A 15,529-nucleotide genomic window follows, 5' to 3' on the forward strand; every position below is an offset into this window, starting at 1 on the left:
CTGAGTGGCTCAGTTGGTTGGAGCATCATCCTGTATACCAAAAAGGTTGTGGGTTCGATTCCCAGTCAGGGCACATACCTGAGTTTTGAGTTCAGTTCCTGGTTGGAATTCGTACAGGAGGCAACCAGTTGATGTCTGTCTGTCTGTCTGTCTGTCTCTCTCTCTTCCTCCTTCCTTCCCTCCCTCCCTCCCTTCCCATCTCTAAACATAGCCTCGAGGGAGAATTTTTTTAAAAATTGGAAGAACTGACCATCTTGGTCCCACATACATGCCTGGCAGGTTGTGGCTGCCCCTTTGGGTGGGAATGACAGCTGCAGTTTTCAACAGCTCCCACCCTCCCACGGATTTTCCTGGCTGCCTGCTTTAAAGGAGACCTCTCAGTTGCAGCCCTGGGTTACAGGGTAGGGACACTGAATTGCTCATTTGCGTGTGCACATTTCTCCTTTAACGCCAACAGAGGCTAGAGGCTAACTCATCCTTCGTGGCTCGATCCCAGTCACTTTCCTCCAGGAGATAACCTCTGAACCCATGAGGGACTGAGCGTCCGTCTCTGTATCCCCATATCTAACCGTCCATCCTCTGTCACATCCCATGCCACATTCTATTCAGATGAAATGCTTCTGTAGCTAAGATGTGGAAACTGCCCAGGTGCCCATCACTAGATGAGTGGATTGAAAAAAGCTGTGGTACATTTACACCATGGAAAACTTAGCAGCAGTAAACAAGAAGGACCTCTTTCCCTTTAAGACAGCATGGAGGGACGTGGAGAGTATTATGCTAAGCGAAATAAGCCAGTCAGAGAAAGACAAGTATCACATGCTCTCACTCACAGGTGGAATCTAATGAACAAGATACTCTGACGAACAAAACAGATTCGCAGGCATGGATACATGGAACACACTGGCGAATCTCAGAGGGGCGGGAAGAGATTACCCAAAAAACTTGTATGCATAACCCAGGGACACAGACAACAGAGCCGTGAAGCCTGGGGTGGGGCGGGGGCTGGGTGAAGGAGGGAAAATAGGGGACATCTATAATACTCTCAACAATAAAAAAAACACACAAACTTTTGAGTTCCTCACAAGACTCACCTGAGGAAAGGAGCGACTGGAAATCCTCAGTGGAGATTTCTCAAGCCACTCATTTTATTCCTCCAGCATTCTGTCAAAAGCATGAAGAGGGCGGCGACATTTGACATTTATCTCAAAGGACAAAAGCCTCACTCGAGAAATTCCTGTGGCCACCCGCTCGGGCGAGCGGCAGGTACGCACTTTACGACAAAAGAACTACAACTCCCATCAGGACGTTCGGGACCATGGCCCTCGCGGAGAAAATACAACTCAAGGAACTACCACTCCCGTGATGCTCCGCTTCATACGTCTGCGCAGAGCGCAGGGACACGTTGCATTTGCGGCGCCGCAGACCACTCTCGCATCTCAGCATGGCTTCCGCGGACTCCCGGCGAATGGGGAAGGATGGTGGTGGTGTCGGGGGCGCCTTCCAGCCCTACCTGGACTCCTTGCGGCAGGAGCTGCAGCAGAGGGACCCGACGCTGCTGTCAGTCGTGGTGGCGCTTCTCGCGGTGCTGCTGACGCTGGGTAAAGAGGCGGCGGTGGTTATGGAGGGTGCAGGGCGGGGAGTCCGGGCTTGGACTGGGAGGATGCCGGGCGGAGAAGGCACCTGGGGGGCGTCTATAGAGGGAGACTCACCCCTGATGACACACTGTCCCCCTGTCCGAAGCAGTGGGAGCAACGCTGAGTTAAAGGGGAACCCTCGAGACCCTGGAAGGGATGTCCTAGTCCTCGGGGAACGGATTACTCTTCTTCAGCCCCTGTTCACCCTGAGAGTGTGGTTACCCCCTTAGATTGCTTTTACTACCAAGGCTCACGGGGCCTCTCCTTCAAGTTTGAGCGTCGCGTGTTTGCCTGCTAGGCGCTGGGGTTACAGAATTTATTAGACTAGATTGCACTTAGAGAGTCCACAGTGAGGGAAGGGGGTGCACACAAAAGTTGATACTTGATAGTGGCCGGTACCCAGTGGGGTCTATTAACAACAATAACTATGATAATGGTGGTAATAACAATAAAACTAGGTAAGTTTCCTATAATTGCGGCGTTCTGTGGTAGACTTCTGTTAACTTCCTCACCCCAACCATACACACGGACTATTGCTGATAAGGCGTAATCTTGGTTCGTTTTCTCTCTTCCACAGTGTTCTGGAAGTTCATCCGCAGCCGAAGGAGCAGTCAGAGAGCTGTTCTTCTGGTTGGCCTTTGTGACTCCGGGAAGACGTTGCTCTTTGTCAGAGTAAATGCTTTGATTTACATCTCTCTCTCAAACTTGATAGGAAAATTGAGGGCATCCCATTATTTGTGTCAGGTCATGATTTATTTTGGAGAAGAAACTGATGCTGATACATTAGGGAGTTAATTCTTGACTCCCTTGAAAGGACAAGAAGACTCCTGAAAACTCATGAACTGGAATTTTTTGACCATTTCTATTTTCTTGTGCTTACCAAATTTAGTCCTTATCCCATTTAAAGGTTTTATGTAACTACGTTCATGCTATGGCTAAGGATGCCAGAACTCCTGGAAAGATGGAAGACATTGATCTGTATATGGTGTATAATCCATTGTACAGTATGCTCTCCTGATAGCTTGTCAAAGAAATTTTTTAAAGGGGTGATTCTTTGTCATTGGGCTCCTTAGGTTTCTTTTCACTAGTATTTTTAATCTATTTAGTATTTTTGCTTGTTTTTTTGTTTTTTGTTTATTTGCTATGGAGAGTAGCAAAGATGTTCTCATTCTTCCTTTTGAGAGTATAAAAGATTTTCCTTCCAATAAAGAAATATAATCTTTAAGTATTTTAGTAATTAAAAAGGTGTAGGGAAAGTTGGAAATTTGGCCATTAACCATTTGAAACTCTTATTTGAAAAAAGCAGGGATATCTGCTGCCTCCCCCCCCCCCCCCACCTCCCTCAATTGGGTAGAGGGGAATAAAGTTTGCAATTTAGATTATTTTCTACAAGTAAAGGGGGGGAAAATCAGCATGGTTCTTTTCACCTTTTGCAAGCAACACTCATTTATTTGACCACTTAGGAGCGTTAGAACAAAATTACTCTCTTAAAGTTTGCTATTTACATATTTACGCTGATCTCACCCATGTTGTTATTTTTTTTTTTACAGTTGTTAACAGGCCTTTACAGAGACACTCAGACTTCCATCACTGACAGCTCTGCTGTGTACAGAGTCAACAATTCCAGGGTAAGCAGTTCCTAGAATGTTGGGAGTTCTGATCATTTTACTTCACTATGGATTGTCAGGAAAGGACATTTCTAACAGAAATTAGTCTAAGGGTGTAGCTTATTGTTATGGATAAATATAATCCATGTGACAAATTCTGGTCTTGACCATCCAGGCAACAGATTTAATCATGCCCTCACTCCTTTGTTGTACCTCATGTACACTGATGTTACATTACATTTTATTAGTATTTGTGTCTTAAGGGTGAGCATCAAGCCTTTCTCTTTTCATTTATGTTTTGAATATGTAATACATGTATATGGGACAAAAATTCAAAATGTTAATAAGGATCTTTGGTGAAAAGTAATTTTGCCTTTCCTGTCCCTACTACCAAGTCTTCTCCTTAGAGGTAATAACTTCCCATTTCCTGTGTATCCTTTCAGATGGTCTATGCATAAACAAACATACCTGTATATTCTTTAATTTTTTAACACTGTTATGCATATTTTATTTATTTTTTTAATTTAATAATATGACTGAAACAACTTGGGTTTAATTTTTGTTTTTTCTCCCTCATTTGTACCTACTTGATTTATGAGCTGCATAGTATTTCATTATGTGGCTGTACCATACAATTAAGTTCTTATTTCATAAGAGCCCTATTAACAGACATTTAGTTTGTTGTTATAATCTTTTGCTTTACATACAATGTTGCAGTGGATATCTTAAAGGGTCTACATGAGTATATTTCAAAAAATACCAGTAAGGAATCAGGAGAAAAACTTTACATAGCTCTAGGATGTCAGTAGTGACTATCAAGCCAATTATAATGTCTGGGTGGCTGATTGGAGAGGTGGATATATAGATGGATGAATTGAAACGGTGATCTTAGCCCTGGCCAGCATGTTCAGTGGTTAGAGTGTTGGCCCTTAGATCTAAGGGTCAAGGGTTTGATTCTCAAGGGCAGGTATTTGGGTTGCAGATTCATCCCACCTGGGTCAGGGTGCATGCAGGAGGCAACCAATCAATGTGTGTCTCACATCTATGTTTCTCTTTCTCTCTCTCCGTCTCCTGCTCTCCCTCCTCCCCTCCCCCCTTCCCTTCTACTCTCTCTAAAAAAAAAAAAAAAATCAATGAAAAAAAATATCATCAGGGGAGAATTTAAAAAAAAAGATGATCTTAGAGACCTCTTCTACTTTTCTGGTGCTTCCAGAATTAAACATTTTAAGCAAAATCAAGAGACATCCTTTTAAATGTCTTAGAGATATTTTTCCTCTTTTCAGTAATGACATTCTTTTTGGCCAAGTACTTTTTAAATTCCTAATATTCAAATTTTGAAATTTCTGATTTGGGAGATCTTTAATTCTTGGGGCACTTGTACCAGGTTTTTTTAAGTGGGGTATTCCAGGGTATGCCTTAGGATCTATACTTCCCATTAGAGTTGTCACTGGCCACTTGTGACTGTTGAGCACCTGAAATGTGACTAGTCCAAATGGAAGGGTGCTATAAATGTAAAATACACACCAGACATTGAAGACTTGGAATGAGTAAAAGAATGTAAAATACATTGTCTTGATTTTTTAACATTATATGTTAAAAGGATAATATTTTATTTTATTTATTTATTTTTAAATATATATTTATTAATTTTTTACAGAGAGAAAGGGAGAGGGATAGAGAGTTAGAAACATCGATGAGAGAGAAACATTGATCAGCTGCCCCCTGCACACCCCCTACTGGGGATGTGCCCACAACCAAGGCACATGCCCTTGACCGGAATCGAACCTGGGACCCTTGAGTCTGCAGGCCGAAGCTCTATCCACTGAGCCAAACCGGTGAAGGCTAAAAGGATAATATTTTAAATAGAGGGTGGGGCAAAAGTAGTTTTACAGTCATGAGTACGTGAAAGAGTTTACTGTTAATATTATTATTTCCCTACCCTGTATGTTGGATTAAATAATACATATCATTAATATTACCTATTTCTTTTTACTTCTTTAACGTGGTTTTCAGAAAACATTACATCTAAGACCTACATATTTCTATTAAATATGTAGAAGTTCCTCCCTTCTTTTTTTACTGCTTCTCTTACCCTCTTATGTTTAAGTTCTAGTCTCTCTGTCAGGATACTAATGCATCTATGGATTATTTAATAGTGTTTGCTGCAATGCTGATTATGAAATGTGGTAGTGGGTCCCAACCTGAGGTCCCTAGACTCTTACCTGTATTTAAAAAAAAAAATACACATCATATTTTTGCCCATAAAAGACTGCACAGACTAAGTGACAGGTCATAATAAGTCTAGCTATATTTATGTCAAATCTGAGTGATGCTGACTCCCTCCTGCTAAACAATAGTTAAGGATGGCTATGGATAAGGTAGAGTATCTGAGAAATGATTCATGGATCTGATGATACATGTGCCAGAGCTGCACCTGAGAGTCTTGCCTTTGAGCATTGTCACATCTACATTGAACCTGAGCTCAAGGATGAAGGCCTGGAATGAATAGCACGTAAATGGTGCTTAATGAGTCTGCTCGGTAGGGCACAGTCCTCCTTGTTTCAATGATTGTCATCTGGATCAAGAATTGACACAAAATATTGACAGAGTTAGAACAAATGGTGTGTCTGGTAGACATATTTAAAATTAAATTATGGTGGAAATGTAAAAGAATGTTTTGTTATACAAATTGGGGATCCCTGTAATGGTAACATGCTGTATGGTAAAATATAGGGTCTTATATTATTTAGTTTTGCTATTATTTATACTAGTGTATTTCTCCAGTCTCAGATGGACCACACTTCCCTGACTCCCCCAGACAGGCCCAGGTTTTCTCATGTACCCTCAGAACATGTATCAGAGTTGTAATTTTACATTGTGTTGATCTTTCTGATCATAAGGTCTGTTAGAGCAGGGACCATGTCTGTTTTTGCTCATTTTTCCTCAACTGATGATTTATAAATAGAAGATGCTTGGTGAACATTTGTTTGATTCATTGATTAATAGAGTGAACATTTTTTTAATTAATTAATTGGCTACTCTTCTGGTACCTGAAATCTGATATGAAAGGTTTATGTTGTGAATGTGAATCAGGACCAAAACATTAATGTTATTGCTGCCATCCTTAGGGCACTAACCTGACCTTGATTGACCTCCCTGGCCATGAAAGCTTGAGACTTCAGTTTTTAGAGCGGTTTAAGGCTTCAGCTCGGTGAGTAGAAGTGGAATGGGCTTGCCTGAAATCTGTATATCAAAACATGTTTGCTCGGATGGTATTTGGGAAGCATCTGGTATCCTGGAGTGGAAAGAGCATGGACCCTGGGGTCAGTTCTGGGTTGCAAGCCTACCTTCACTAGGATTTTATGAGGATTATGTGAGATAACATTTGACCTGTTTCTCAAGAGTGTTCATAAAGTGTTAACCCTTATTATCATGTTAATAAAGTTTTCAGTTACTCTGGGGACAAATTTAATAATGTACAGAACTATTAAAATCTAAAAGAAGAATTTTAAAGGTAGGTGGAATCCTAGAAGTTATTAAAATCCAACATTACATATTTGTATTTTTAAATTACCTAAAATTGATACCTCAAAAGTACAGAACAGTATTTTCATATTTTAGTATTATTTTAATGTTACTCTTTTATTTCCTAAAATTCTTGTGCTACAGTTTAAGATGCTTATTCTTATTTAGTTTCTAACTCTGATAAAAACTCAAGAGGAAAATCAATATACCAGATTTTACTGATTTTTAAGACACAGTTTAATATCTATTAAATTGAAATGCTACTTATAGTTCCTGGTATCATAGTTTAATTCACAGTATTTTTTCTTTCTTAGTTGTACCTGAAATAATAATGTCTTTTAATTGATGGAATCTTAAGTTTGATGGAATGAGGTGATTGTTTTTTTACTTATTTTTTGAAGACGTATTGACTTATATTTTATTATTGCTTCCTTGGCCACAAGATGGTGCTTATGAGCAATCTATTACAGATGAGACTGTTGGTGTGATTTTAAAAACCAGTTTTTTTTAGAGCAGTTTTAGGTTCACAGCAAAATTTAAACAGAAGGCATAGATTTCCCATATATCCCTGTCCCCACACATGGATAGCCTCCCCTGTTGTCAACATCCTCCACCAGATTGATTCATTTGTTACAACTGATGAACCTATGTTGACATATCTTAATCACTCAGAGTCTATATTTTACATCAGGATTCACTTTTGGTGTCATACAGACTAAAGATTTAAATAAATGTATAATGACATGTATTCACCATTATAGTATTATACAGAGTATTTTCACTGCCCTATTGATTCTGTTTCTGTAATAGTTGTAGGCCTATTCAGGTTGTTTATTTCTTGTGAGAGTTTGGTAGATTGTGCCTTTCAAGGAATTGACCATTTTACCTAGGTTATCAAATATGTCAGTATAGAGTTGTTCACATTATTCTTTGATAATCCATGGGATCTGTAGTAATATCCTCTTTTATTTCTGATATTAGGAATTTGTGTCCTTTCTCTTAGTTAGCTTGGCTAGAAGTTTATCAGTTTTATTGTTGATTATTTTTTCAGAGAACCAGCTTTTGGGTTTGTTGGTGTTCTCTATTGATTTCTGGTTATCAGTTTCATTGATTTCTTCTTTAACTTTCATTATTTATTTTCTCCTGCTTATTTTAGATTTGATTTGTCTTAATTTTTCAAGCTTCCTAAGATAGAAGCTTAGTTTATTGATTTTAGGTTTGTCTTCTTTTCTAGTATTTGCATTCATGCCATAAATTTTACAGAGTATAGAATTCTATTGTTGGGATGGATTTTTCTCTTAAAGAAAAATAAGGTTATAATTTTTTAATATTGAATGCTGACATGCCAGCTTTTCATTTTTCCCCCTCCAGGGCTGTTGTGTTTGTTGTGGATAGTGCAGCCTTCCAGCGAGAGGTGAAGGATGTGGCCGAGTTTCTGTATCAAGTCCTCATTGACAGCATGAGTCTGAAGAACGCACCATCATTCTTAATCGCCTGCAATAAGCAAGGTGCCATCACATTTTCTGGCAATAGTAATTGAGGTTTTCCTGGGATTGCTGCTAAGAATTGATATAGTTACCTAAGTTGTTATTATTCATGAGAAGAGACAATTGCTAATGAGCTATAAATTGAAGGATATTAATTCTTAAAATTTATTTATACTCCTGCATTTTTATTAATATGATCATGTTATTTTAAGGCATGACAAAGGAGTGACTATAATAATTTTTTCTTTGATACAGTGTTTTGCTTTTTTTTTTAACTGTAAATGATTTTACTTTACCTAATTTCATCAGATTGACAATATGTCATATCAGATACTCAGTTGTGGAGGGACAAGTGGAGTCTCTCCTTTCAAACAAGTTTATCATCTACTGTATTTCATCAAGGGGAGTTTGCAGAAGTTTTTCTTTAAGCTGGTAATGATTAAAAACTTTTTAGTCACACCCACTTTATAGGCCTCTTTCAGGTCTGAAATTCTGATTCTATGAAGAGCCCCAATGCATTTCTAAGAAGTGATCAGGTAATCTAACAATGCCAAATCAGGAATCAGTCTTAGGATCGTTACCTGACCTTCTCTTTATTTCTCCTATTCAGTATAACAAGGGGAGGTAATATTTATTTGGCTTCAGCTGTGTGCCAAACCAGTGCTTGTTTCTTACCAATGTGCACTTGATGCTGTAACATACCATTTTAATATCAGTTGGCAATATGCTTAGTTTACGTTTATATGACAGGTAGGATGTTTCTGTTGGAGTGAAGACTCTTGTTAAAAATCATAAAATTGATAAGGTTTTATTTTTGTTACATTGGCGGGAATTATATATGTGTTGAATTAAAATATCTGTAAAGTATGGAAAACTTTCATGAAAGAGCTAAAAAATTTTAGAGTCACCAGCTTAATATATTTGTATTATAGGAAAACCCATACATCCAAATGTAAAGTTTACTTTGATAAGGAAGCTACTAGTGATAAAAAGCTTTTTTTAAAAAAAAAAAAAAAAAGATATGTGTGGCCCTGGTTCAGTGGTTGGAGTGTTGGCTTGTGTATCAAAGGGTTGCGGGTACAATTTCTGGTCAAAGGCATATACCTAGGTTGCAGGTTCAATCCCCAGCCTGTGTGGGCGGCTACCAATCTCTCTCTCTCTCTCTCTCTCTCACTCTCTCACAACCCCTCCTTCCCTCCCCTCCATTCTCTATAAAAATCAATGGAAAAAATATCCTTGGATGAGGATAAAAAGAAAAGAAAATATGTGTGAGGTTGAAATGTACTGGTTTAAATAGGAATTTCCCATATATACAAGAAATCTTGGGAAAAGACCCTTTTTGGTTTAAACTATAACAGTGTCCTCATTTCTTTATAGACATTACAATGGCAAAATCAGCAAAGTTAATTCAGCAACAGCTTGAGAAAGAACTGTAAGTATGAATAAGTTCTCTTGGTTAATATCTGAATGGCAGCTATGCTGGGTATAATATTCTTGGTTGACAGTTATTTTCTTAAAGCATTTTGAATATATCATCCCACTCTCTACTGACTTGCAAGGTTTTAGTCTTATGGGGTTTTTCCTTGTTTGTGACAATTGACTTTGTCTTGCTGCTTTCAAAGTTCTCTTCTAAAATTGCATGTTTATCATTTCTTCCCATACTCTTTATGTTCACTCTCCTGAGACTACATATTGTTTATCATTAGGAAAGTGAAACAAGTAGATGATTTGGTGTATTCAAATATTCTATTGTAATTTTTGGAAATTATCTTTAGGAAAAAAATTACATTATTTGTATATTCTTTTTTTTTTTTTAACAGTATATTCCAAGACTTTCCATGTTTAAAACACACTTTTCTTAGTCCATTTGCTTTTCACTCTAAAGAGCCATAGAAAACAACCCAGAAGGAAATGCTGTATTGTAATGAAGTAAAATGTTAAAAAATTTGTAAAGGCTAGTATCAGTTAAAATAGGAGTCTAATTTTAGTTTAATCCTTTGTTAGTGAGAATTAGGCTCTGTCAGCTTTGAATCATTTTAGTCTTCTGAATAAGAAGGTTTACTATGTTTACATGGCATTATGGCAAGAGTTGAATACATATAATGTTTGGGGTTTTTTTTTAAGTTTTTTATTATAAAATATAATTTTATATATTTTATATAAATTTATATATAATTATATAAAATATATAAATATATAATTTATTATAAAATATCTTATATACAAAGGAAAATATATAACACGTCTTGAGTTTAAAGAATATTAAAATGAATATCCATCAAATAAATAATCCATTAACAAGGAGCACCTTGTTTAGGGGCTCCTTCCCAAAAGCTATGGGCCCTGTGTACTCTTCCCCAATGCTTTTCCCTTTTTTCCTCAAGAGGTAGGTAATATTTTGATTTTGTATTTGTTTTTTAAAATACTTTTTCCATAGGTTTGGGTGTTTTCTAAACAAGGTAGTGTTTAGTTTTTCCTGTGGATTCTTCACTAATGTTCATGCAATGTTAACAGCAGCAAGAAATGCTTTATTTTGTTAGAAAGCAGATTAGCAGCATGTGTTCCTTTGCTTTAGATAACAGAAAGGGTGGGAGTAGACCCGTGAGCATTGCTTAGGCCAGTGATGGGCAACCTTTTGAGCTTGGTGTGTCAAACTTCTCCAAAAAACTGAGCATACCTCGGGTAGTGTGTCACTTTGAGGAAAAAACATTATTTCGCAAATGTTTCATCCTCAGGAGCAGCAAATGTTTCATCCTCGGCATGCGGCCGCCTCAGCGGCTACGCATGTCACTGGTGTCATAGGTTCTCCATCACTGGCTTAGGCACTGTTTATTAGAGCCAGCAGGTGGCAGTAAGGCGATTTAAATTGTGAGGGTTTTAGTGGTTAAAGAGGTTGAAGAATAGTAATTGTGCCCAAATAGGATATGAGAATCTGGATTTTGTGGATTTCTAAGCTCTATATCCAAAAGACTAAAGATATATATAATTACCCTATCTACCCACACTTAAATTTCAGAAACTTATATTTTTATAACACTTAGAGCATATATTTAAAAAATACATACATACAGGGTATCCCAAAAAATTGTATACACACTTTAGCAGCTGATAGCTCAATTTTGAAAATGAAATGTATTTTAATAAACACTGCATTTATAATTAATTCAAAGCCTGTGTATACATTTTTAGGAGGGGGAACACCCTGTATTTTAATGGCATCATGCAGGAGAGCCTGGTGGATGGGGCACTGGGCTGCAAGGAGGTTGGTGTGACCTGGGCCTTTTACTGCTGTCATCTAGCATGTCAGGTTGGACCCCCTCTCACCTTTTTACCCAGGAGAGTGATTTATAAATGCACAGGATTATCCTACAGTCATGATAGCATCATTGGCAGTTTTATGATTAAGTATCTAAATGAGTGCTAAAATATTTAGGAAATATCTTGATTTCCTAAAGGCCTTTAATTGTGATATTAAAAATTAAACTCTTCGCTTCCTGACTCTTTTTCGTTTTGCCTCACAGCAACACTTTACGAGTCACCCGCTCTGCTGCCCCCAGCACACTGGACAGTTCCAGCGCAGCCCCGGCTCAGCTGGGAAAGAAAGGCAAAGAATTTGAATTCTCGCAGTTGCCCCTCAAAGTGGAGTTCGTGGAGTGTAGTGCCAAGGGTGGAAGAGGAGACGCCAGCTCTGCTGACATCCAGGACTTGGAGAAGTGGCTGGCTAAAATCGCCTGAGGGGCAAAGCCAGACACCCAGCTGTGCATGTGTATGTGGTGACGGACAGTTTTGGAAGAGGGTGTAGTTAGAAACATTTCCTTGTTCTGGAAACAAGTTATTGTTGAATTCCAGCCTGGAATTTTTTTAAAAGTCCAGTTCCCCTTATTGCTTTCAAATTTGTCACTTTTATTGACTCGTGTGCCTTCCCTTTGTTAAAGTGTATGTGCTGTCCCGTTAGTGTATGCTTGATGTGGGTCAAGGTTTTTGTGACCGGAACAAGCAGACTCCTCATAGAGAAGATCATGAGAACATGGTTACCATCTGAGAAGTTTTCTTCTCTTGTGCTTTGGTCCCTTTTTCCTGGAAAAAACCTCTGTATGGAACCAGTTAATTTCCAATTACCCTTGAGGTTCATGGACAGTATATCATTTAGTCCTTTTGAACTCTCAGATTTGTATGTACAATTATAATATGGTCTCCTGACATGTGGAGACAGGTATAAAACAGCAAGGCTGTGTTGACAGTGGTCTGTTCTTCATCAGCTCAGTGACTTGTCCACACTCCACCCTCATAGCACTTAAGTTTCCAAAACATGTCACGAACCCTTGGAATTAATCATTCCCAGGTGATAGAACCGTAAGTGCTATTTCGCCAAATGCCAGGGGTCTGGTGTGTTCTAATGGTTCCCCCTAACGGGGGAGTAGATGGGGATTTAGAAGCCGTTCTGCTTTCTGGGTGGCTGAGGGCTCCTGAGCTATCTTCCTGTGCTGTTGACCAGCTCCTGTTGTGTACTCTTAGCTAGAATGCTGTGGAACAAATACAAAATGAAAAACATTCTCTGGATCTTTAACGTGCATTTCACTGACGTTAAAAAAAACTTGGCCTTTTTAAAGTGATATTATTTGCTGTCTTCTTAAATGTATGGCTTTTATAAATTATTAATACATTTCTTGGTAAATAAAACAGCCTGTTTAGCTCAAAGCAATTAAATAGCAATGGTATAATGAGTACAGATGGGAGTGTGTATTAGATTCAGGCCTAACTATAAGTTTCCAGAGCCTAAAGATTGCAGTGTACACTGGACAAACTCTCCTGTCCCTGCTTCACACACCAGGGTCCAGCCCCACTATCGCTTAAAAGGAGACAAGGGTGGCATGGATAAGTGGGGAGCTGACCCCAGAACAGTGTGGTAAGAGCCATGACAGGAGAGGTGTAGGGTGCTTTGGGAGCATGCAGCAGGAGCACCTAACTTGGCCTTGAGGGATCAGGGAGAGTCAAAGAATAAAAGCAGATGGAGCTGACAGCGTCCCAGTGAGTGTGGTCCCCATGTACACTGCAGCCCAAGCCTCTGCCTGCAGTCACCTTTGCTGTGGGTCATTCTAGCTCTGAATGAGGGTACTCTAGCTCCCCTGCCCCAGACCCCAGACCCTGTGTGACACACCTGCTGCTTGTGTGTGAAATAAATGCAAGCTGAGACAAGATGACGTTAGACCCAAGCAGAGCCTAGCAGACCTTGACCCTAGCAGAGTTCTTTCTGAAAGCCTCATTGCTACTAGTGCCCCTCCGCTCCTTTGTACTGCTAGTCTTGCCCTTTCCTTACTCCCCAAGTAGTAATTTAAGGAAGTAGGTAAGAACAGTGAACCAGAAGTCAAAAAGGAATGTGATAAACATGATGTGATCGCATAATCATAATAGATGCTCATGTGGGTAAAAATCATTGGCTTGGTGCTGCTGTGAAGAGGCCTGGGTTCTCTCAGCTTTTTTTTCTCTCTGGTTAATAAAGTGTTCACTTTATTGGAGGAAGCATAACACCAAAACTGATTGAAGAAGGGGAGCAATGGTGAATTTTACTCAAGGCCTAAAGAAGGTTGTCTGAAGAAGGCAAGTTCTGTCTCAGTGATTCTCTGATGTGAGTGTGCATGAGAATTCTCTGTGATGCTTGTTGAACAGCTGATCTGAGGACCCTGCTCCGAAATATTCAATGTGATAGCAGATCTGGTGAGGCCTCAGGAATCGGCACACTTAACATGCCCTTTACAGGCACACAGGGCCCCTGGGAGCATCCTCGGAGTGAACTGACCGGGAGTGTGCCTTTAGCATGTTTGTTTTTAAGTCCTTTGGGCCACAAGCCCTGTTTAGTTTTTCTAACAGGGTGACGTAAGAAGCGGGGTACAGAACCCCTCCTGGGCCCTCTTCTGCTTCCTTCTCCACTACAGTCTTCTCATACTCGTGGGTTGGGCCAGGATGAGGTCATGGAGACTGATCCGTGGGAGTTGGGAAGGGGTTTTGGTGGGAGACAAATGTGTTCTTTACCTTGGTGGTATCCTCCTGGCCGTGAAGCCGTTCAGCCAAAGTAGGCCCATTCCATCATGAGATGGGAGGCAGGTGTGCCAGAGTGGAAAGAGGAATGTCAGGTCATGGGGACTGACAGACTAGGCACGACTCTACATCATAGATGAGACACTTGTGGCTTGAAACATCTTGGGAACAGCAGTGTCTGAGCTGCTGTGTGTGGGGGTACTGACACCTGCCTCCAGGGCAGCAGCCACCTCATGGGAATGACCTGCCTGCTACGGGAGAGGTGCAGGCCACAGAGGTGCCATGGTGCAGGGGCAGCTGCGATGAGTAAGCCCTGGGCACTCCATTGGCAAGTACTGCCTGCTTCCGGAATGGAATCTTCCAGGCGTGTGGAGTGCACGAGCAGATAGACCGAGGGGTCTAGGCACTGGTCCTGCTGTTCTCTATTCTAGCCCTTCTTTCAAGCCCCTTTTGCAAGGGTTCCGGGTCCTTGGAATTAGGTTCTAGGTCCCGTCCATACCATGTGCCTGCCAGTTTCCTGGGGTCCTGGCTCCTGATCAATAACAGATGCTGTTGGGGAGTCCCTAAGGTTTTCCACTTACCTTCTCCCATGGCCTCTGTCCGAGTGCCTCCTGGGATTCCAGTGGTCCTGCTGAGTGTGAGGCACGTGGCCATGGTCCATTGTCTTGAGATCATTTCAGCCAGAATGTGGTGTTGCTGCTTTTTAAAAAAAGACTTGAGTTTAGTACGGAATTGTCAAAGCTTCAATTGGTTTATGCCCATTCTCACCTGAAGGATATTAAGATGCCTAGCTCTTCTTTCAACCCTTCACATAAAGTTGATTACTACCCTGGCTTGTGTGCAGGAAAATAATCGTAATCCTCCTTTCTTTCCAACTATGAAGCCCTAAATTGTCGATTGCTCACAGGAGCCTTGTGTGGCACTCGTTCATTCAGAAAACAACAAGAGTGACTGCAGCGCCATTCCTGCTTCTCGAGGTGTACAGTCCCATTCCGGGGTGGAAAACAACACGCCCTTTCTGTGTGCCTCCCTCTCTTCCCTCAGCTCATCCGCGTGACCTCCACCGTGGCCCTGCTGGTTCCTGAGCACCGCGGGGCCAGTCGTACCGCCACTTCTTCCTATGGCTTGTGTCTCAGTGCCTCCGGGATTCCAGTGTCTCCCTGTGGCCCTGTGAGCGTGAGGTACTTGGGTTGACTTAAGATCATTTTGTTGCAACTGAACTAGGCTTTTTTTTTTAAAA

The 15,529-nt window shown here is 40.4% G+C and overlaps 2 protein-coding genes across 2 annotated transcripts in view; one reads left to right on the forward strand and one right to left on the reverse strand.

The window, feature by feature from the left end:
• Window positions 1–15,529, reverse strand: part of RAB6B (RAB6B, member RAS oncogene family) — a 114,480-nt gene that overhangs the window by 50,625 nt on the left and 48,326 nt on the right. The window lies entirely within an intron of this gene.
• On the forward strand, window positions 1,401–13,769 carry SRPRB (SRP receptor subunit beta). The gene is made up of 7 exons (XM_008153056.3): window positions 1,401–1,598; window positions 2,212–2,306; window positions 3,185–3,262; window positions 6,370–6,452; window positions 8,138–8,274; window positions 9,631–9,685; window positions 11,775–13,769. Exons 1-7 carry the CDS (start codon window positions 1,442–1,444, stop codon window positions 11,986–11,988), a joined length of 819 nt encoding a protein of 272 aa, XP_008151278.1. The 5' UTR covers window positions 1,401–1,441; the 3' UTR covers window positions 11,989–13,769.

This window comes from Eptesicus fuscus, chromosome 18, assembly GCF_027574615.1.
Source record: "Eptesicus fuscus isolate TK198812 chromosome 18, DD_ASM_mEF_20220401, whole genome shotgun sequence".
Lineage (NCBI taxonomy): Eukaryota > Metazoa > Chordata > Mammalia > Chiroptera > Vespertilionidae > Eptesicus > Eptesicus fuscus.